This window comes from Perognathus longimembris, chromosome 5 (assembly GCF_023159225.1).
Source record: "Perognathus longimembris pacificus isolate PPM17 chromosome 5, ASM2315922v1, whole genome shotgun sequence".
NCBI classification, from domain to species: domain Eukaryota; kingdom Metazoa; phylum Chordata; class Mammalia; order Rodentia; family Heteromyidae; genus Perognathus; species Perognathus longimembris.
Genome location: NC_063165.1, coordinates 87,955,436 through 87,977,759, shown reverse-complemented (window position 1 = coordinate 87,977,759; position 22,324 = coordinate 87,955,436). Strand labels below are relative to the sequence as shown.

The 22,324-nt window shown below is 65.7% G+C and overlaps 1 protein-coding gene across 1 annotated transcript; it reads left to right on the top strand.

The window, feature by feature from the left end:
- The first annotated feature begins 11,039 nt into the window (after positions 1-11,039).
- On the top strand, positions 11,040-17,464 carry LOC125351165 (basic proline-rich protein-like). Its single transcript, XM_048345876.1, has 7 exons — positions 11,040-11,120; positions 11,271-11,439; positions 11,534-11,672; positions 11,779-11,898; positions 11,988-12,878; positions 12,992-13,312; positions 17,167-17,464. Exons 1-7 carry the CDS (start codon positions 11,040-11,042, stop codon positions 17,462-17,464), a joined length of 2,019 nt encoding a protein of 672 aa, XP_048201833.1.
- Positions 17,465-22,324: the final 4,860 nt, after the last annotated feature.

The following is a 22,324-nucleotide window of genomic DNA, read 5'->3' as shown; positions in this document are numbered from 1 at the left end:
CACGGAAAGGCCCCCCGGACCGGCCCGCCCAGGCCTCCCGGTAAGGCCCCCCGGACCCCGGAAATGCCCCCGACCGGCACGCCCCAGGAGCCCACCCTGGGAGTGATCCAGGGGGAGGGAACGGGGAGGGAGCACCTGGGAACCTGGCCCCCCTAGCCGCGCGCCGCATGGGGCGCACTGCCAGGGGAGATCGGCACCCCCTCTCCCAGAACCGCGGACGCTCGGCATGGGAAACTGCACCTCGGCTGAGAGGGGAGAACGGCGCGTGGTGGGTGTCCACGCCTACTTCCGGTGTCTGCCGCCTAGACCGGACGGCCGACGCTTGGTGGTGGTCGAGCCGTCGCCTCCGCCAGCGCCGCCGCCGCTCCACTCCCGCCGACGCTTGGGGGGTGGTGTCCATGACCACTACCGGTGCCTGCCGCCTGGACCTGACGGCCGACGCTTGGTGCTGGTCGAGATCGACCCGCCGCCGCCGAGGCCAGGCCCGGGGACAGGATAGCAGGTATGGGAGCGCGCGCTGCACCCCCCAACCCAAACCCGAAAGCCACGGCGGGCCCCCCTTGACCCCTGGGGCCTGCCTGGCTCACCCCTGACCCCTGCCCGCACTGATCCAGGCCCCGCTGCGGCCAGCCCTGCACGGAGGGGGGAGCCCGCCGCCCCTCGGTTGCCACTGAAGCCAGGAAACCCTGCACCTCCTTAGGGCGGCCGCGCCGGCAGAGAGCAGCCCGAGGCACGTGCTGCTGCCCTTACGGGAAGGGGGAAGCCCGGAGAGCACGGCCGGGAGAGCGGTGCGAGACAGGACGGACGGGAGCAGGTAGGACACGGGGGCCTGTCACAGGGCAGGCACGGCTGACGAAACCTCGGCCTCCCTTCACCCATCCCCACCACCCAACCACCCTGCACGCACAGACCCCGGCCCCACCTCGACCCCTGCCCCCACAGATCCTGGCCACGCTGCGGCCAGCCCGGCACGGAGGGAGAGGCCCAGGGCCTCTTCGTCCAGCCACCCCTGGAGGGACAAGTGGACGGGGCTTCGGCTTGCCAGACAGGGACGGCTGTGAGAACGAGCAAGGGCGTGAGCGGCTAGAGGAGACAGCGACCGGCCGGACGCCGCTGGAGACAGGACCGGCACCGACTGCCGAGACGCTGGCACCCCCCGACCCCTGCCCGCACAAACCCCGGCCACCCTCGAAAACCCTCGACCCATGCCTCCCGCGTAGCCCTGTCCCCCCATGGACACATCCGTCTTCACGAACCCCGGCCCCTTCCTTTGCCTACCCACGCCTGCCTCACAAACCCTCCCCCCTTTCATCCGTCACCGCCTGCAGTGACCCTCACACACCATCACATACCACACCCACCAACAACACCTCCTGTTTCACAATAAAACTGAAGTGAACGAAAGCTCGCGTCTCAATAACTGATAACTAGTGACTGAAAACACGGGCTTTATCAGCCATAGATCAGGCACAGGACATGACACACCTACACCTTCAGTTTTGATTTTCGAAAGTGACTGTACTGTACAAGGCCACTGTGAGCATCAGGTGACCCTCTATGCGAAAAGTCTGGGTACCGTGAGGGGCCGCTGTGGGGTTCCCATCCTTAACGATGAGATGGGCACCCAAAGTGCATTTCCAGGCAGGAGAACGTTCAGTGAAGAAGCCGGAAAGTGTGACACGGGCAATGGTGCTCAGGCGGTGGGCAAGGACGAGCGGTGGTTTCGGGGGCGGGGGAGCTGAAGGAGGCCAGGGCGGGAAGGAAATTCAGGAGACAAGAATCAGGACACAGGGGCAGGGAAGGTCCAGGATCGAGAATATCACGCCATACCGTCACCGTATCAGATTTTCGTTTCCTTCTCTTCCCAACCATACCGGAAATAGGACCCTTAACTGTCCTAGGCTTGGCCGAGAAATTCACAAAACACGATGCGACTGCGTTTCCTGTCTACGCTGGGGATCTGCAATGAGACACGTAGGAGACTTTGCTTTGGTAGGCAGTGGTGCTTTGGGACAGTCAGGAGATTGGCCTATTTTCAAGATCCATGAAGGCTAGGTATAGAAGCTGACACAGGGAGGCATTGGGATTCAGTATGTCAGGGGGACAGATTTAACTCACTTTATGAACACAGCTTCAGGGGTGACCCAAGATTTGAATGAGCCTGGGTGTTCGTGACTAATCTCTAAGGAGAGAGCAACTGTACGCACTGGTGTAGGTGGGGTGCTGTCCCTAAACTCTTCGGGTCAAGGCTAGTGCTCTACTACTAAAGCCACAGTGACACTTGCAGCTTTCTGGTGGTTACCTGGAGATAACGCTATCCAAGACTTTCCTGCCAGTGCTGGCATCGAGCTGTGTTCCTCAGATCTCGGCTTCCTGAGTAAGTACGATTACAGGTGGCACCCACCAGCCACAGCTCATGTTTTCATAAATCTGTTGTTTGAAGTTTCTTCCCCACCCTTCCTCCTCCTCCTCCTCCTCCTCCTCCTCCTCCTCCTCCTCCTCCTCCTCCAAGCCTGTCCTTTGCCTTGAACTCAAGGCTTTGGTTCTGTCGCTGAGCATCTTTAGCTCAAGGCTTACGACCACTCGAGACACAGCTCCACCTCTGGATTTTTGTGAATACTTTATTGGAGAAGACTCGCATGTGCTTTCCTGCCATGGGTGGCTTACAGGATTGTAGATGAGTCACCAGCCACCCAGCCTCTATTTCCTCTCTCTCGGCATTGTAGGTGCCATCAACAACAGCCTGAGGTTGTTATTGTTTCGAGGTTGGAGGGAGGAGATGCCAGTGTCTACGAGAGTTTCCCTAGTCAAGATGGAGTCAGCTGCTACCTGCAACAGTTATCTCTTGCTTTAAGGGAATATCTTTCCTACAAACAAGTAATGTCGGTAGAAGGAGTCACTGAATCTGTTACAATAAGAAAATGAATAACTACAATAAAAACTTTGGGCAATGTACTGTACTTACGTGTGTGCCCATGTTTGGATCTTCATCTGTAGCCCACTACTATTCAAATGTAGATTTCATGGTTAAGTCACCTAGATTTTAACAACTGATTCCATAACTGTACACCAAAATGAGAATCTTAGGGCACAGATTAAGCGACATAAATCTGTAACTGGTATCTTAAAGTATACATTATACATTAACATAAAAAATAAATAAGGGGCTGGGGATATGGCCAAGTGGCAAGAGTGCTTGCCTCGTATACATGAGGCCCTGGGTTCGATTCCACAGCACCACAGATACAGAAAATGGCCAGAAGTGGCGCTGTGGCTCAAGTGGCAGAGCGGTAGCCTTGAGCAAGAAGAAGCCAGGGACAGTGCTCGGGCCCTGAGTCCAAGCCCCAGGACTGGCCAAAAAATAAATAAATATATAAATAAATAAATAAATAAAGTAAAAAAATTAAAATAAATAAATAAATAATATAGTTACACGTTTGGGGTGGGAATGGTGCCTAGTGGAAAGAGGGCTTGCCTTGCATACCTGAATCCCTGGGCTACATATAGATAGAAAACGGCCAGAAGTGGTGCTGTGGATCGAGAGGAAGAGAGCTAGCCCTGAGCAAAAAGAAGCCTGGGACAGTGATCAGGCCAGGACTCGAAGGACAAGGAATGGAAATAAATATAAATTTGGTGTGTGTGTGTGTGTATGTGTGTGTGTGTGTGTGTGTGTTTACAGTTATCGGAGTTGATCCCAGGCACTGATCAACTGTCCTTGACCTTGTGCGCTCAAGGCTAGCACTGTATCGTCTGAATCACAGCTAGAAATCCAGCTTTTGTGGTAGTACATTAAAGAGGAAATGCTCACAGACTTTCCTGTTCTGGCGATGTTCGTGCACTTGGCCTAAATCTGTACTTTTATGATGGGGTTTTTTGTCATTTAAAACAGTCATTTAATCACAATTGGGGAAAATTGCACTTGTCACACTACGTAGTTCATAGAGTACAAGTTCTGTGTTTATTGTTAGAGCGCTATTAACGTGAGTGTAATGAAACTCTATATCATGAAGTTTTGCACATGGGGGTTAAAGCTTTACACGAGCGCAACCTCCCGTGGCACAATTTATCGCTCGTCCGTGGCTTCTGTTGCAGCTGAAGAGCTCTCGATTGGGCTGCAGATGGTTAATATCTGTGTCTTAGCTATGGTATACTTTAGGTCCTAATTCTAGTCTTTCCCTGAGACTGCCATCTATGGAGATGAGGACCTCAGCTCGCTTTTGAGGAAAGTGAAACACACAGACTCCGCAAGACGGTGGCTCGTCTGTGTATCGAACGATAAGAAATCAAACTATATCCCGGTCTAAGTATTTCGATTCTTACTGTACTTAACAGTTAAGAAATGGGAGCATTTTATAAACGCTGTAAGGGTCTCTGCACGAGAGGGCCCGCAGCTTCGACGGGCGCTCGTCAGGGACGGCGGCCAGGGGCGTGGCGTGGCCACATCCGTGCGTACCGGATCGCTTTCACGATCGAGATCGGCAGATGAGGGGGCGAGGGGAGGGAGGACAGGGAGGAGGACGGACCGGGCGAGAGAGGAAAACCAACTCCAGGCAACATTACTGTCTTTGGAGATCCACGGTCCCTCATAAACTACAAAAACCAAAGAAAAACCTGTACTCTCCCTCTCCCTCCCTGCTTTCTTTCCATCACTCTGACCACATCCCTGCTTGACCAAATAATACACTACAAAAAGAGTAAGGACATCTTACCTATTCTTCCAATGTTAAGAATTTATTAGGCAGATCGATGACATCAGAAGGTCTCCGGCTTCAATTCCCGATATATAACGTGACAGCGATAAAAACATATTTACGAAATGTATACAGACATGAAATACGTTTGTTTTTCCTCTGTTTTCCGACAGTAAGGGCACACCCTTGGTAATCCTTCCTTTATTTTCTCACACTAAATTTCAAGGATGTTACAGTTTCATACCTTAGGCATTGGATACTTTTCTTGGACCGTCTGTTACCTCTTCCCTCCTTCCCCCTCCACCCTCTCCAGACCATTGCCGTGTCCCTCGGGGTCTCCCGATCTCTTACCCTTATTTTGTGGAAAGCGGGACCCTTCACGGGCCATGGCTACCGCCATGGGGTCGTTTCACTCTGTCTGCCGTCCCTGGCCAGGTAGGACTGCACTTCGTAACACCAAGGCCGGGAGCTGAAGCCAAAAACCTGAAGACACCCGGGGCAACGGTGGCTCGTGCCTGTAATCCCAGCTACTCGTCTCGCTGAGATCTGAGGATCCCAGTTCGAAGACCGCCGTGGCAGGAAAGTACTCGAGACGCTTATCTGCAAATATCCTACCACCCAAAATCCAAAAGTGGAGCTGAGGCACGAGTGTCAGCGTGCTAGCATGAGAGCTACAGAGCTCTGGGACAGCACACAGGCACCGACTTGGAGCCCCACGACAGACAGTAAGGCTTAAGGGGTGTGCAGGTACTCAAAAAAACACGCGACGATACGCAGTGATAACACTGTGAACGTAGCCGACCCCCATCACTGTGCGTCTCGCAAATCGCGGCGGCACGTGAACGTACAGAACGTACTCTATAGCTGTACTTAAAGGTATCTATAGCTTGACTTGATAGCGTTCATTAACACAGAAGGAGTTGTATGGTACAGTGGGTCGAACTGCACGTGTTGCGATAATTGCTCCGCAATCGTCGGTCCAGATTACTGGGCCCTCCGATGTACTACAAGTACATCGATTACAGAATCTCAGAGACCTGGGTTCAAATCTTGAATTCCTCGTGCTAAGTGCGTCATTTTCGGTAAGTCACTCGGGTCCTCTGAGTCTTGATTTCCTCGTGTCAAAAATATCGGTACCTCCCTCCGAGGCTCCTAGAGGGAGGGACACACTGATGCTCGAAGACACTTGTTTTACAGATGAGTCTCCATTTTTATTATGATATGAAAAGTGAAGAATGCCTCGCATGTTTGAAACCTGTCATTTCAGTTGCCCGTAGGATAGGGCCATTGTGATCGATTTATACCTACAAGGATGGCGTATAATGCGCTGGCATCACCAGTGTGACCCAGGGGTTCCTAACGGCTGGCTCGGGATACTTGGACTTGTGCAAAAGTGCAAAAGCGTCCCTTACTAAAGACTGGACCCAGTCCATACGGTTCTGTCGGTGAACGCTGGTAATGCTAGCTTCTTAGGAGGCTGAGACACAGAGGATTAATTTTGGGTTGGGGGGAGGGGGGCAAGGTCGTCCTGGGGTTTGAACTCAGGGCCTGAGCATTTTTCCTGATTTGTGCTGAATACTAACACATGGACATTTGCACCACAGGGAAGTCAAGCATCCGGAGCGGTAAGGAAGCAAGCAGGAGTGGCCAGAACTGGGACCAGCCAGGCAGACGGAGAAGCCCGGGCCCGGAGCAGCGAGATAGATGGAGGGAGCAGGCCGTCGATGCAGCACGACACCTGGACAGGCCAGGCCGCGCGAGCAGCCCGCTTCCCAGAATGCCGGCGAGCCATGAGGCCCGGACTACACAAGGCAGCCGGAGCAGCCAGCCGCTCGGAGCCGCACGCATCCATTTGGAGGATGACAGGGCAAAGCACCGCAGGACTCGTGTAGGCCCCCACCCACCCGATCAGCCCGCCCCCCGACCGGCCCGCCGAGACAGGCCAGCCGGCCAAGAAAGGCCCGCCAAGAGAAAGACACGCCTCACAGACCGCCCGCCAAGACAGCCCCGCCTCCAGGAAAGGCCCGCCCCCCAAACCTGTCCTGCCCCCCATACCTGGCCGCCACCCACCGGCCCGCCACCAAGACCCGCCCGCCAAGACAGGAAAGGCCCAACCGACCCCGGACCTGCCGGGTTCCCCCGCCCCGGAACGGCCGGCTTCCCGCACGCCGTGACAGGCCCGTCCCGCGACACGCCGGCTTCCCGCATGTCATGACAGGCCCGGCCCCCGACCGGCCGGCTTCCCGCACTCAATGACGGGCCCGGCCCCCACCTGCCGGCTTATGACAGGCCGGGACGGGCCCGGCCCCCGACCTGCCAGCTTCCCGCACGCCATGACGGGCCCGGCCCGCGACCTGCCCGCTTATGACAGGCCCGGCCCGCGACCCGCCGGCTTCCCGCCCGCCATGACGGGCCCGGCCCGCGACCCGCCGGCTTCCCGCAGGACATGACGGGCCCGGCCCGCGACCCGCCGGCTTCCCGCAGGACATGACGGGCCCGGCCCGCGACCCGCCGGCTTCCCGCAGGCCATGACGGGCACGGCCCGCGACCCGCCGGCTTCCCGCCCGCCATGACGGGCCCGGCCCGCGACCCGCCGGCTTCCCGCCCGCCATGACGGGCACGGCCCGCGACCCGCCGGCTTCCCGCCCGCCATGACGGGCCCGGCCCGCGACCCGCCGGCTTCCCGCCCGCCATGACGGGCCCGGCCCGCGACCCGCCGGCTTCCCGCCCGCCATGACGGGCCCGGCCCGAGACCCGGCGACTTCCCGCCCGCCATGACGGGCCCGGCCCCCGACCCGCCGGCTTCCCGCCCGCCATGACGGGCCCGGCCCGCGACCCGCCGGCTTCCCGCCCGCCATGACGGGCCCGGCCCGCGACCCGCCGGCTTCCCGCCCGCCATGACGGGCCCGGCCCGCGACCCGCCGGCTTCCCGCAAGCCATGACGGGCCCGGCCCGCGACCCGCCGGCTTCCCGCAGGACATGACGGGCCCGGCCCGCGACCCGCCGGCTTCCCGCAGGCCATGACGGGCACGGCCCGCGACCCGCCGGCTTCCCGCCCGCCATGACGGGCCCGGCCCGCGACCCGCCGGCTTCCCGCCCGCCATGACGGGCACGGCCCGCGACCCGCCGGCTTCCCGCCCGCCATGACGGGCCCGGCCCGCGACCCGCCGGCTTCCCGCCCGCCATGACGGGCCCGGCCCGCGACCCGCCGGCTTCCCGCCCGCCATGACGGGCCCGGCCCGAGACCCGGCGACTTCCCGCCCGCCATGACGGGCCCGGCCCCCGACCCGCCGGCTTCCCGCCCGCCATGACGGGCCCGGCCCGCGACCCGCCGGCTTCCCGCCCGCCATGACGGGCCCGGCCCGCGACCCGCCGGCTTCCCGCCCGCCATGACGGGCCCGGCCCGCGACCCGCCGGCTTCCCGCAAGCCATGACGGGCCCGGCCCCCGACCCGCCGGCTTCCCGCAGGACACGACAGGCCCGGCCCGCGACCCGCCGGCTTCCCGCACGCCATGACAGGCGCGCCCCCCGACCCGCCGGCTTCCCGCCCGCCATGACAGGCGCGCACCACGACCCGCCGGCTTCCCGCCCGCCATGACGAGCCCGGCCCCGACCTGCCGGCTTATGACAGGCGCGCCCCCCGACCTGCCCGCTTCCCGCACCCCATGATAGGCGCGCCCCCGACCCTCCGGCTTCACGCACGCCATGACAGGCGCGTCCCCCGACCTGCCAGCTTCCCGCCCGCCATGACGGGCCCGGCCCGCGACCCGCCGGCTTCCCGCCCGCCATGACGGGCCCGGCCCGAGACCCGGCGACTTCCCGCCCGCCATGACGGGCCCGGCCCCCGACCCGCCGGCTTCCCGCCCGCCATGACGGGCCCGGCCCGCGACCCGCCGGCTTCCCGCCCGCCATGACGGGCCCGGCCCCGACCCGCCGGCTTCCCGCCCGCCATGACGGGCCCGGCCCGCGACCCGCCGGCTTCCCGCAAGCCATGACGGGCCCGGCCCCCGACCCGCCGGCTTCCCGCAGGACACGACAGGCCCGGCCCGCGACCCGCCGGCTTCCTGCACGCCATGACAGGCGCGCCCCCCGACCCGCCAGCTTCCCGCACGCCATGACAGGCCCGGCCCCCGACCCGCCGGCTTCCCGCCCGCCATGACGGGCCCGGCCCGCGACCCGCCGGCTTCCCGCCCGCCATGACGGGCCCGGCCCCGACCCGCCGGCTTCCCGCCCGCCATGACAGGCGCGCACCCCGACCTGCCGGCTTATGACAGGCGCACCCCCCGACCTGCCCGCTTCCCGCAACCCATGACAGGTCCGCTCCCCGACCCGCCGGCTTCCCGCACACCGTGACGGGTCCGCTCCCCGACCCGCCGGCTTCCCGCCCGCCATGACGGGTCCGACCCCCGACCCGCCGGCTTCCCTCCCACTGTGACGGGTCCGCTCCCCGACCCGCCGGCTTCCCGCCCGCCATGACAGGCGCGCACCCCGACCTGCCGGCTTATGACAGGCGCGCCCCCCGACCTGCCCGCTTCCCGCAACCCATGACAGGTCCGCTCCCCGACCCGCCGGCTTCCCGCACACCGTGACGGGTCCGCTCCCCGACCCGCCGGCTTCCCGCCCGCCATGACGGGTCCGACCCCCGACCCGCCGGCTTCCCTCCCACTGTGACGGGTCCGACCACCGACCCGCCGGCTTCCCGCCCGCCATGACGGGTCCGACCCCCGACCCGCCGGCTTCCCTCCCACTGTGACGGGTCCGACCCCCGACCCGCCGGCTTCCCGCAGGACATGACAGGTCCGCTCCCCGACCCGCCGGCTTCCCGCCCGCCATGACAGGTCCGCTCCCCGACCCGCCGGCTTCCCGCACACCGTGACGGGTCCGCTCCCCGACCCGCCGGCTTCCCGCCCGCCATGACGGGTCCGACCCCCGACCCGCCGGCTTCCCTCCCACTGTGACGGGTCCGACCCCCGACCCGCCGGCTTCCCGCCCGCCATGACGGGTCCGACCCCCGACCCGCCGGCTTCCCTCCCACTGTGACGGGTCCGACCCCCGACCCGCCGGCTTCCCGCAGGACATGACAGGTCCGCTCCCCGACCCGCCGGCTTCCCGCCCGCCATGACAGGTCCGCTCCCCGACCCGCCGGCTTCCCGCCCGCCATGACGGGTCCGCTCCCCGACCCGCCGGCTTCCCGCAGGCCATGACGGGCCCACTCCCCGACCCGCCGGCTTCCCGCAGGACATGACAGGCCCGGCCCCCGACCCGCCGGCTTCCCGCCCGCCATGACAGCCCGGCCCCCAGCCCCGCCGGCTTCCCGCCCGCCATGACGGGTCCGACCCCCGACCTGCCGGCTTCCCTCCCGCCGTGACGGGTCCGACCCCCGACCCGCCGGCTTCCCGCCCGCCATGACAGGTCCGCTCCCCGACCCGCCGGCTTCCCGCAGGACATGACAGGCCCGGCCCCCGACCCGCCGGCTTCCCGCCCGCCATGACAGCCCGGCCCCCAGCCCCGCCGGCTTCCCGCCTGCCATGACGGGTCCGCTCCCCGACCCGCCGGCTTCCCGCACACCGTGACGGGTCCGCTCCCCGACCCGCCGGCTTCCCGCCCGCCATGACGGGTCCGACCCCCGACCCGCCGGCTTCCCGCAGGACATGACAGGCCCGGCCCCCGACCCGCCGGCTTCCCGCCCGCCATGACAGCCCGGCCCCCAGCCCCGCCGGCTTCCCGCCTGCCATGACGGGTCCAACCCCCGACCCGCCGGCTTCCCGCAGGACATGACAGGTCCGCTCCCCGACCCGCCGGCTTCCCGCAGGACATGACAGGTCCGCTCCCCGACCCGCCGGCTTCCCGCCCGCCATGACGGGTCCGACCCCCGACCCGCCGGCTTCCCGCCCGCCATGACAGCCCGGCCCCCAGCCCCGCCGGCTTCCCTCCCGCCATGACGGGCCCGGCCCGCGACCCGCCGGCTTCCCTCCCGCCATGACGGGTCCGCTCCCCGACCCGCCGGCTTCCCGCAGGCCATGACGGGCCCACCCCCCGACCCGCCGGCTTCCCGCAGGACATGACGGGCCCGGCCCCCGACCCGCCGGCTTCCCGCCCGCCATGACGGGCCCACCCCCCGACCCGCCGGCTTCCCGCCCGCCATGACGGGCCCACCCCCCGACCCGCCGGCTTCCCGCCCGCCATGACGGGTCCGACCCCCGACCTGCCGGCTTCCCGCACGCCATGACGGGCCCGGCCCGCGACCCTCCGGCTTCCCGCCCGCCATGACGGGCCCGGCCCGCGACCCGCCGGCTTCCCGCCCGCCATGACGGGCCCGGCCCGCGACCCGCCGGCTTCCCGCCCGCCATGACGGGCCCGGACCCCGACCTGCTGGCTTCCCGCCGGCTTCCCGCAGGCCATGACAGGCCAAAGCCACCCAGGTTTCGGGTAGGCCCCACACACCATGAGCATCCCGCGTGGGAAAGTCGCCCCTCCTTCTGGCAGGCCCCTCACCCCTCCTCTGGAGGCACACAGGGCTGGAGATCAGGGCGAGGCTCGCGGTGGGGGCCGCTTCCGGTGGCTCCGAGGTGCCCTTAGTATTACCCGCACACCTTGGAACCCGGCACCAAGGAAGTGCCCGCCCCCCACCTGCCCGCCAAGGAGAGGTGCCCGCCCCCCGACCTGCCCGCCAAGGAGAAGTGCCCGCCCCCCGACCTGCCCTCCAAGAAGAGGTGCCCGCCCCCCGACCTGCCCTCCAAGAAGAGCAGTGCCCGCCCCCCGACCTGCCCGCCAAGGAGAAGTGCCCGCCCCCCGACCTGCCCTCCAAGAAGAGGTGCCCGCCCCCCGACCTGCCCTCCAAGAAGAGCAGTGCCCGCCCCCCGACCTGCCCGCCAAGGAGAAGTGCCCGCCCCCCGACCTGCCCTCCAAGAAGAGGTGCCCGCCCCCCGACCTGCCCTCCAAGAAGAGGTGCCCGCCCCCCGACCTGCCCTCCAAGAAGAGGTGCCCGCCCCCCGACCTCCCCGCCCCCCCCACCTGCCCTCCAAGAAGAAGAGCCCGCCCCCCCAAGTGCCCGCCAAGAAGAAGAGCCCGCCCTGCCGCCCTCCAGACCGAAAGGCCCGCCCTCTGACCTTCCTGCCAAGACAGCCCCACCTCTAGCCCCGCCTCCAGCCACGCCCACCAGCCCACACCGACGAAGTACCGCATACCGGAAAGCCGCACCGGGAGAGTGAGGTATCGGGAATGCACACCCGGGGAGTGAGCACCCGGGGAACCTGGCCGCCGCATGGGGAACCTCGCCGCCTCTTGCTTGGGCAGGGGAGACCGGCGCTCCCGCTCCAAGAACCGCGCCCCCTTGCACCCCTGGCAGCGCCCCCGCCGCCGCTTCTACTGGTTGCGTCTCCGCTTCCGCTGGTGGCTTGAAGACCGGACAAAGTGGCTTGAAGACAGGAGAAGGAGAAGGCGGCAGGCTCCTCCTCCACCGGGCCCGCCGCACCCGCCGCAACCGACGGCCCAGCGACGCTTCGTCCGCTTCCCACGAATGGGCCCGCCTCTGCACGGGAAGGCCCGCGGAGGCACGGGAAGGGCCGACGACGGTCGGGCCTACTTCCGGTGGCTGTGGGCCCGGGAAAGCCGCGCGCGCCTCGTGCGGCTGGGCACGCCGCCTCGGGCCTACTTCCAGTGGCTGTGGGCCCGGGAAAGCCGCGCTCGCCTCGTGCACGTGCGCCCGCCGCCTCGGGCCTACTTCCGGTGGCAGTGGGCCCGGGAAAGCCGCAAGCGCCTCGTGCGGGTGGGCCCGCCGCCTCGGGCCTACTTCCGGTGGCAGTGGGCCCGGGAAAGCCGCGTGCGCCTCCTGCACGTGTGCCCGCCGCCGCCTCGGGCCTACGCGCCTCGGGCCTACTTACGGTGGCTGTGGGCCCGGGAAAGCCGCGCGCGCCTCGTGCACGTGGGCCCGCCGCCTCTCGGGACCGGCATGGGGAACCGGGCCTCCGCGTCTTCCACGTCTTCGCAAAACAAAGACAGGGGAGAACGGCACGAACTCCACTGCCTGGACCCGGACTCTGCTCCCGCCACACCCGCACCGGATGGACCGCGCTTGGTGCGGGTCCAGATCGAGCCGCCGCCGAGGACGGGCGCGGGGAACCTCGCCGCCGAATTGGAACCCTCACCGCCGCCGCCGCCGCCGTCGCCGGAAGGACGGGATAGCAGGTAGGGGAGCTCGCGCTGCGACCCACGGCTGTCCCCCCTTCACCCCTGTGGCTTGCCCTCGCAGGCCCGACTCACCGTGGCCCCTCCTTGACCCCTGACCCCTGCTCGCACAGATCCGGGCACAGCTGCGGCCGGCCGTGTGAGGAGGGAAAAGCGCGCCGCCCCTTCGGCACTGCCGCCCGGGAGAGCGGCGGGAGCCGGGCCGGACGGGAGCAGGGAGGGGACGCGGAGACCCTCCGCCGCTCCACGACCGGCCACCCCCGCCGTCTGCGACGCTGCACACCCTTGCGATGCGGACGCGGGGGCTACCCGAATCCCCCTCGGTTGCCGCTGACGGAAGGAACCCTGCACCTCCTTAGGGCGGCGGCGCCTGTGGACGTCGGCCCGGGCCCTGTTCGGCTGACCTTACGTGAAGGGGGAAGCCTGGAGAGAACGTACGTGAGACCTGGGCGACAGGGGAAGGAGGGGAGCGGGTGGGACACGGCGGCCTGTCACAAGGCCTGCCATGGCTGACGAAACCTCGGCCTCCCTTCATCGGGCCGCCCTACACCCATCCCAGCCGCCCCTCCCACCGAAGGCTTCCCTTCAACCGTCCCTGCAGCACCTTCAACCCTCGGCCTCCCTTCACCCATGCCTGCAGCCCCTTCCACCAAAGGCCTCCCTTCACCCATCCTTGCAGTCCCTTCAACCCTCCGCCTCCATTCACCCAGCCTTGCAGTACCTTCAACCCTCGGCCTCCCTTCACCCATCCCTGCCACCCCTTCCACCAAAGGCCTCCCTTCACCCATTCCTGCAGCCCCTTCCACCAAAGGCCTCCCTTCACTCATTCCTGCAGCCCCTTCCAACAAAGGCCTCCCTTCACCCATTCCTGCAGCCCCTTCCACCAAAGGCCTCCCTTCACTCATTCCTGCAGCCCCTTCCAACAAAGGCCTCCCTTCACCCATTCATGCAGCCCCTTCCACCAAAGGCCTCCCTTCACTCATTCCTGCAGCCCCTTCAAACAAAGGCCTCCCTTCACCCAACCCCGCAGCCCCTTCCACCAAAGGCCTCCCTTCACCCAACCCCACAGGCCCTTCCACCAAAGGCCTCCCTTCACCCATCCTTGCAGTCCCTTCAACCCTCCGCCTCCCTTCACCCATTCCCGCAGCACCTACCACCAAAGGCTTCCCTTCAACCGTCCATGCAGCACCTTCAACCCTAGGCCTCCCTTCACCCATTCCTGCAGCCCCTTCCACCGAAGGCCTCCCTTCACCCATCCTTGCAGTCCCTTCAACCCTCCGCCTCCCTTCAACCGTCCCTGCAGCACCTTCAACCCTAGGCCTCCCTTCACCCATTCCTGCAGCCCCTTCCAACGAAGGCCTCCCTTCACCCATCCTTGCAGTCCCTTCAACCCTCCGCCTCCCTTCACCCATCCTTGCAGTTCCTTCAAACCTCGGCCTCCCTTCACCCATCCCTGCCACCCCTTCCAACAAAGGCCTCGCTTCACCCATTCCCCGCAGCACCTTCCACCAAAGGCCTCCCTTCACTCATTCCTGCACCCCCTTCCACCAAAGGCCTCCCTTCACCCAACCCCGGAGCCCCTTCCACCAAAGGCCTCCCTTCACCCATCCCCGCAGCCCCTTCCACCAGAGGCCTCCCTTCACCCATCCCCGCCGCCCCTTCCACCACAGGCCTCCCTTTGCCCACCAAAGGCCTCCCTTCACCCATCCCTGCCGCCCCTTCCACCAGAGGCCTCCCTTCACCCATCCACGCAGCCCCTTCCACCAGAGGCCTCCCTCCACCCATCCCCGCCACCCCTTCCACCACAGGCCTCCCTTCACCCATCCCCACCAACCCTTCCACCAGAGGCCTCCCTTCACCCATCCCCGCAGCCCCTTCCACCAGAGGCCTCCCTTCACCCATCCCCGCCACCCCTTCCACCACAGGCCTCCCTTCACCCATCCCCGCCGCCCCTTCCACCACAGGCCTCCCTTTGCCCACCAAAGGCCTCCCTTCACCCATCCCTGCCGCCCCTTCCACCAGAGGCCTCCCTTCACCCATCCACGCAGCCCCTTCCACCAGAGGCCTCCCTCCACCCATCCCCGCCACCCCTTCCACCACAGGCCTCCCTTCACCCATCCCCAACAACCCTTCCACCAGAGGCCTCCCTTCACCCATCCACGCAGCCCCTTCCACCAGAGGCCTCCCTCCACCCATCCCCGCCACCCCTTCCACCACAGGCCTCCCTTCACCCATCCCCAACAACCCTTCCACCAGAGGCCTCCCTTCACCCATCCCCGCAGCCCCTTCCACCAGAGGCCTCCCTTCACCCATCCCCGCCACCCCTTCCACCACAGGCCTCCCTTCACCCATCCCCGCCGCCCCTTCCACCACAGGCCTCCCTTCACCCATCCCCGCCGCCCCTTCCACCAGAGGCATCCCTCCGCCCATCCCCGCCACCCCTTCCACCACAGGCCTCCCTTCACCCATCCCCGCCGCCCCTTCCACCACAGGCCTCCCTTCGCCCACCGAAGGCCTCCCTTCACCCATCCCCGCCGCCCCTTCCACCAGAGGCCTCCCTTCACCCATCCCCCCAGCCCCTTCCACCAGAGGCCTCCCTGCACACATCCACGCAGCACCTTCAACCCTAGGCCTCCCTTCACCCATCCCCCCAGCATCTTTCACCAAAGGCCTCCCTTCACCCATCCCCGCAGCCCCTTCCACCAGAGGCCTCCCTGCACACATACCCGCAGCCCCTTCCACCAGAGGCCTCCCTGCACACATCCCCGCAGCCCCTTCCACCAAAGGCATCCCTTCACCCATCCCCGCAGCCACATCCACCAAAGGCCTCCCTGCACCCATCCCCGCAGCCACTTCAACCCTAGGCCTCCCTTCACCCATCCCCCCAGCCTCTTTCACCAAAGGCCTCCCTTCACCCATCCCCGCAGCCCCTTCCACCACAGGCCTCCCTTCACCCATCCACGCAGCACCTTCCACCAGAGGCCTCCCTCCACCCATCACCGCCACCCCTTCCACCACAGGCCTCCCTTCACCCATCCACGCCGCACCTTCCAACAGACGCCTCCCTTCACCCATCCCCGCAGCCCCTTCCACCACAGGCCTCCCTTCACCCATCCCCGCCGCCCCTTCCACCACAGGCCTCCCTTCGCCCACCAAAGTCCTCCCTTCACCCATCCCTGCCGCCCCTTCCACCAGAGGCCTCCCTTCACCCATCCCCCCAGCCACATCCACCAGAGGCCTCCCTGCACCCATCCCCGCAGCCCCTTCAACCCTACGCCTCCCTTCACCCATCCCCCCACCCTCTTTCACCAAAGGCCTCCCTTCACCCATCCCCGCAGCCACATCCACAAGAGGCCTCCCTGCACCCATCCCCGCAGCCCCTTCAACCCTAGGCCTCCCTTAACCCATCCCCCCAGCCTCTTTCACCAAAGGCCTCCCTTCACCCATCCCCGCAGCCCCTTCCACCACAGGCCTCCCTTCACCCATCCTTGCAGTCCCTTCAACCCTCGGCTTCCCTTCAACCGTCCCTGCAGCACCTTCAACCCTCGGCCTCCCTTCACCCATCCCCGCAGCCACATCCACAAGAGGCCTCCCTGCACCCATCCCCGCAGACCCTTCAACCCTAGGCCTCCCTTAACCCATCCCCCCAGCCTCTTTCACCAAAGGCCTCCCTTCACCCATCCCCGCAGCCCCTTCCACCACAGGCCTCCCTTCACCCATCCCCGCCGCCCCTTCCACCACAGGCCTCCCTTCGCCAACCAAAGGCCTCCCTTCACCCATCCTCGCAGCCCCTTCCACCAAAGGACTCCCTTCACCCATCCACGCAGCCCCTTCAACCCTCGGATTCCCTTCACCCATCCCCCCAGCCCCATCCACCACAGGCCTCCCTTCACCCATGCCTGCAGCCCCTTCAACCCTCGGATTCCCTTCACCCATCCCCCCAGCCCCTTTCACCAAAGGCCTCCCTTCACCCATCCATGCAGCCCCTTCCACCAAAGGCCTCCCTTCACCCATCCACGCAGCCCCTTCCACCAGAGGCCTCCCTTCACCCATCCCCGCAGCCACATCCACCAGAGGCCTCCCTCCACCCATCCACGCCTCCCTTCACCCATCCCCACCACCCCTTCCACCAGAGGCCTCCCTCCACCCATCCCCGCCACCCCTTCTACCACAGGCCTCCCTTCACCCATCCCCGCAGCCCCTTCCTACCTTGCCTTCCTCCACCCATCCCCGCCACCCCTTCCACCACAGGCCTCCCTTCACCCATACCCGCCACCCCTTCCACCAGAAGCCTCCCTCCACACATCCCCACCTCCCCTTCCACCAAAGCCCTGCTTTCACCCATCCCCGCCGACCCTTCCACCCTGCACACACGGGCCCAGGCACAATCTCGCACCCTGCACCCACAGATCCTGGCCATGCTGTGGCCAGCATGGCTTGGACGGAGAAGCCCTGGGCCACTTCGGCCTGCCACGCGTGGAGGGGACACGAATCGACGGCGCTTCGACGTGCCGGAACGTGACGGCTGTGGCGCGGAGCGACGACGGGAACGGATAGAGGAGACGACGGACGGCCGCCGCTGCTGATACGACCGGCCACGACTGCACGGACGGGGGCGCCGCCGACCCCTGCACGCACAAACCCCTGACCACGGACGATGCCTGCTGACTGCCGCCGTACCCGCCGCGGAAACGTATGCCTTCACGGACCCTGGCCCCCTCCTTTGCCTACCCGCGCGTGCATCCCAAACCCTCCACCACCCTTCCTCGTGCCACGACACGAGATCACATGACAACCACCCGGCTCGAACACCTTCTGCACGATTAAACCGAAGTTAATGAAACCTCGAGTATCGATGCGCCGCTTTCCTGTCGACGCTGGGGATCTTTATTGACACACGTGGGACACTTTGGTAGCTGGTGGGGATTCGGGACGGTAAGGACGTAGTCCTCTTACGAGGCTACGTGAAGGCTAGGTATACGAGCGGACACGGGGAGGCGTTGGGCATCCGAAGGTCTGGGTGACACGTTTTACTCTCTTTAGGAACAAAGCTTCGGGGATGACCGCAGATTGAGAGGCGTTTCTCGGGCGACGGACGATGCTTACGCTCGGGGACTGATCTCTAGGCTGATACGCTTCTTGGGCGGGGACCGCGGACCGGCTCCGGGGAGCTGCACGCCCGTGGATCGCGCCGCTGTCTTGACACGCCGTTCACGCTGCGGAAAGGTCGCGCGGACCTGCGCTCGGAACACACGCGCACCTGCTTGCTCCCTCCTGTCCGCTCCCTGGCCTGCTCTGTGCGGCGAGACGCATTCGGCTCCTCCACGGCCTTCGGGTCGCCCTGGGATCCCATCATAGCGTGGGGGGCTCCGCGGAAGCCCTGCGTGGTGAAGGTCTGGCCTGGGTTCGCTTCCACGGCGACGCGTATGTACGACGTGGCGGGAAGCGTCGCTGGGGATTGAGAGCCACGCTGCTAGCCTTGGGCACGGGACTGTCTAAATAAAATACATAAAAACGTGGGGGTCCAAGAATAAATAACATACCTTCTACAAAATTTTAAACTGAGATTGTTTCTTCGCCACACGGTCGACACGGTTAAAGGGAACCTGGGACTACAGAAAGGGTTTTGGGAAACTGAGAGCCACTGAGGGTGTGGGCGACGATGCAGACCCTCATCACGCATCGCACGGGCTCCCGGGTGACGACCTGCGCGCACACGGGATCGCACACGCGACATACCTCTTGCGGCCGGGGTCGGGAAGCGGGTACTTTGACGCTGAGGGTTGCTGATACCCGGCCCTTCTCTCTGGGTTCACTCGCTGGAACGCTCCGGCGACTCGCTCTATCTGCCGTCCTGTGACGGAGGAAACGTGAGCAGGGGCGGGACGGAGGCGGACGCGCACGGTGTCTTGGGGAGCGCGGGTGGGCGGAGACGGTGCGCCGCCATCCTGTGCGCTTTGCCCAGACTGTGGTAGGAAGGCGAGCGTGGCCTCTGACCGTGGCACTGTGCCAGGAGGCTGACACGGGCCGAGGCTCCCGGTGGGGGCCGCTTACGGTGGCTCCGAGGTTCCCTTACTATTACACCACACCTTGGAACCTGGCACCACACGGAAGTGACACCCACCCAGACCGGCCCGCCAGACGGGGAAGCACGCCAAGACAGGACCCGCGCTACAGAGAAGACACGCCCACAGACACATGACAGGCCCGCCCGCCGAGACCGGGCCGCGCGACGGACAAGCCACGCCCCCCGAGCCATGACAGGCCCGCCAGCCGAGACCGAGGCCGCGTGCCAGGAGACCAACGCACCCACCACGGAGACATGACAGGCAGCCCGCCGAGACAGGGGACGCGTGCAAGGAAAGCCACGCCCCACACAGCCATGACGGGCCGGCCGTGACAGGACCTCCCGCCGGGACCGGAGCCGAGACCGGGGCCGCGCGCCAGACAAGCCACGCCCCACACAGCCATGACGGGCCGGCCGTGACAGGACCTCCCGCCGGGACCGGAGCCGAGACCGGGGCCGCGCGCCAGCCAAGCCACGCCCCCCACAGCCATGACGGGCCGGCCGTGACAGGACCTCACGCCGGGACCGGAGCCGAGACCGGGGCCGCGCGCCAGACAAGCCACGCCCCACACAGCCATGACAGGACGGCCGAAACAGGCCCGCCCGCCGACACCGGAGCCGAGACCGGGGCCGCGCGCAAGACAAGCCACGCCCCCACAGCCATGACAGGACCACCCGCACACCCGCCGAGACCGGGGCCGTGCGCCAGGAAAGCCACACACCACGGAGCCATGACAGGCACGCCCGCCGACACAGGGGCCGCTCGCAAGGAAAGCCACGCCCACCACAGCCATGACAGGCCAGCCGTGACAGGACCTCCCGCCGGGACCGGAGCCGAGACCGGGGCCGCGCGACAGACAAGCCACGCACCCCACAGCAAGGACAGGACCGCCCGCCCAGACCGGCGCCGAGACCGGGGCCGCGCGCAAGACAAGCCACGCCCCCACACAGCCATGACAGGCCCGCCCGCCCAGAACGGTGCCGAGACCGGGGCCGCCGGCGACACAGAAGCCACGCCCCCACAGCCATGACAGGCACGCCCACCGAGACGGGGCCCGCCATGACAGGCCGACGCAGGGGAAGCCCCGGAGACGCTCGGGCCTACTTACTCCGCGGACGGACGCCACACGGGAAGCACCGACGCCAGGCGCCGCACGGGAAGTACCGAGGACGCTCGGGCCTACTTCCGGGGCCTGGGGGCCGGGGAAAGCGGCGCACGCCTCGTGCGGATAGGAAAGCATGGGGAACTGCGCCTCCGCCTCTTCGGCACAGGAACACGGGGGAGCAGGGCACGAACTACGCTCCCGAAACACAGACTCGGATGCGAACGCGACCGGGAAGGACGGACGACGAAAGGTGCGCTTCCAGATCGACCAGCCGCTCGGGACGGGCCCGGGGAACGTCGCTGCCGACTCGGACCTGTCGGCGACGCCGCCGCGCACGGGACGGGATAGCGGGTATGGGAGCGCGCGATGCACACCCCGACCGCACCACCACACACAAAAACCTATGCTGGGTCTCCCTCGACCTGGCACGCCTCGACCCCTGGGGCCTGCCCTCACCCCGGGACCGCCCGCACCGTACCATCCGCGTCCCCTGGGGCATGCCCTCACCCGTTGGGCCTGCCCTCACCCCGGCCCATCCTTGACCCCTGACTCTGGACCGCACACATCCAGGCAGGGCTGCGTCCTGCCTGGATCACCACGGCCACACCTTGAAACGTGGCCCCTGCACGCACAGATACGGGCCACGCTGCGAGCGGACGGGCACGGAGGAGGGAGCACGCTGCGACTTCGCAACGGCGGGCGTGGACGGCGGCGGGGGACGGGACGACGTGGACGGCGGCGCGATACGGGACGGGCGTGAACGGGTACTGGACGAGGCGACCCTCCGACGATCGACGGACGGACGCCACCGACGCCCACCGTCGGGAGAGATCAGCCCCAAGCATGTGCGCCTGATCTTTCATGAGGACGGAAGCCCCGACACCGTGTACAGGAGAGTGGTGCCGGACGTGAAGGACGACACGAGGTAGGACACGGTGGCCTGTCACACGGCGGGCGTGGCGGACTAAACCTAGGGCTCCCTTCGACCGTCCACGCCCGCTGAGGGGGGACACGCGGACTACCTTGCTCGCGACGACACTGACGGACCTTGTTCGGGTGGCACCCCTTCCGCCGTGCACGCACGGACCCCGGCCACACCTCGACCCCTGCACCCACAGATTATGCTTACGCTGCGGACGACGAGGCATGGACGCGCAAGCCCGGGGATGCTTCGGCAACCGAGTACTGACGGTGAGAGTCGACGGAGCTTCGGCGGGCGCGGCGGGGACGGCTGTGGCGCGGGGGGACGGCGTGACCGGCTACGGGACGGAGGGGACGGACGCCGCCGAAGACGACGACGGCGGCGACTGAACGGACGCTGGCACCGACTACGCCTGCGTGCGCGGACCCCGGCACGCTGCCGGTGACTGCCGGTTCCCCACGTTCCCCGCCCACGGACACGTACGAGTTCGCGGACCGTGGCCACCTCCTTTACCTACCCACGCCGTAATCACGGACCCTACGCCGCCATTCGTCTAACACGGACACGCGGTCGCCTTACACGCCGGCAAAAAAACATTCTGCACAATAAAAAAAGTTAACGGAACCTCGAGTCTCGATGCGTCGGTGTTTCCTGTCGGCGCTGGGGATCTGCGATGAGACACGTACGAGACTGCTTCCGTACACGGTGGGGATTCGGGACGGTAAGGGCGTAGCCCTCTTTTACGGAGACCTGCAGGATGGCTATAGAGACGGAAAATGGGAGGCGTTGGGCATCGCTACCTATGGGGGACGTGGACTACACACTTGAGGAATGAACATTCGGGCTTGACCACACATTGGAGTCAATATGCCTCTGTGGGACTCATGTCCGAGGACGGGCACGCTGTTTGCACGGTTGAGGGTCGGGACGTGATGGCTGTGTAGCCGAACACGGTGTGTGCCATGCGTCGCCACCTTCCGGGACGGGGTGAGCCGCTTGCGGGGATGTCGCTAAAACTATCCAAAATTCTTTTTAAAACGGCACCGACACGTGCTTTAACTTGGGGAGGAATCTCTAGGCGGACACACTTCGAGGGAAGGGACCCTGGAGCGGATCCGGGGACCTGCACGGCCGTGCCTCACGATGCTGTTCTAAGACGCCATACACGATGCGGGAATGACAGAACGAGCTGGCCTCGGCACACACACGTGACTACTCCAGATACAGCCCCCTGGGCATCCGAGGTGCCCTTACTATTACACGCACACCTTGGAACCCGCCACCACGCAAGTGCACGCCCAACCAGACAGGCCCGCGACCGACCTGCACGCGCCCCGGGACTGGCCCGCAA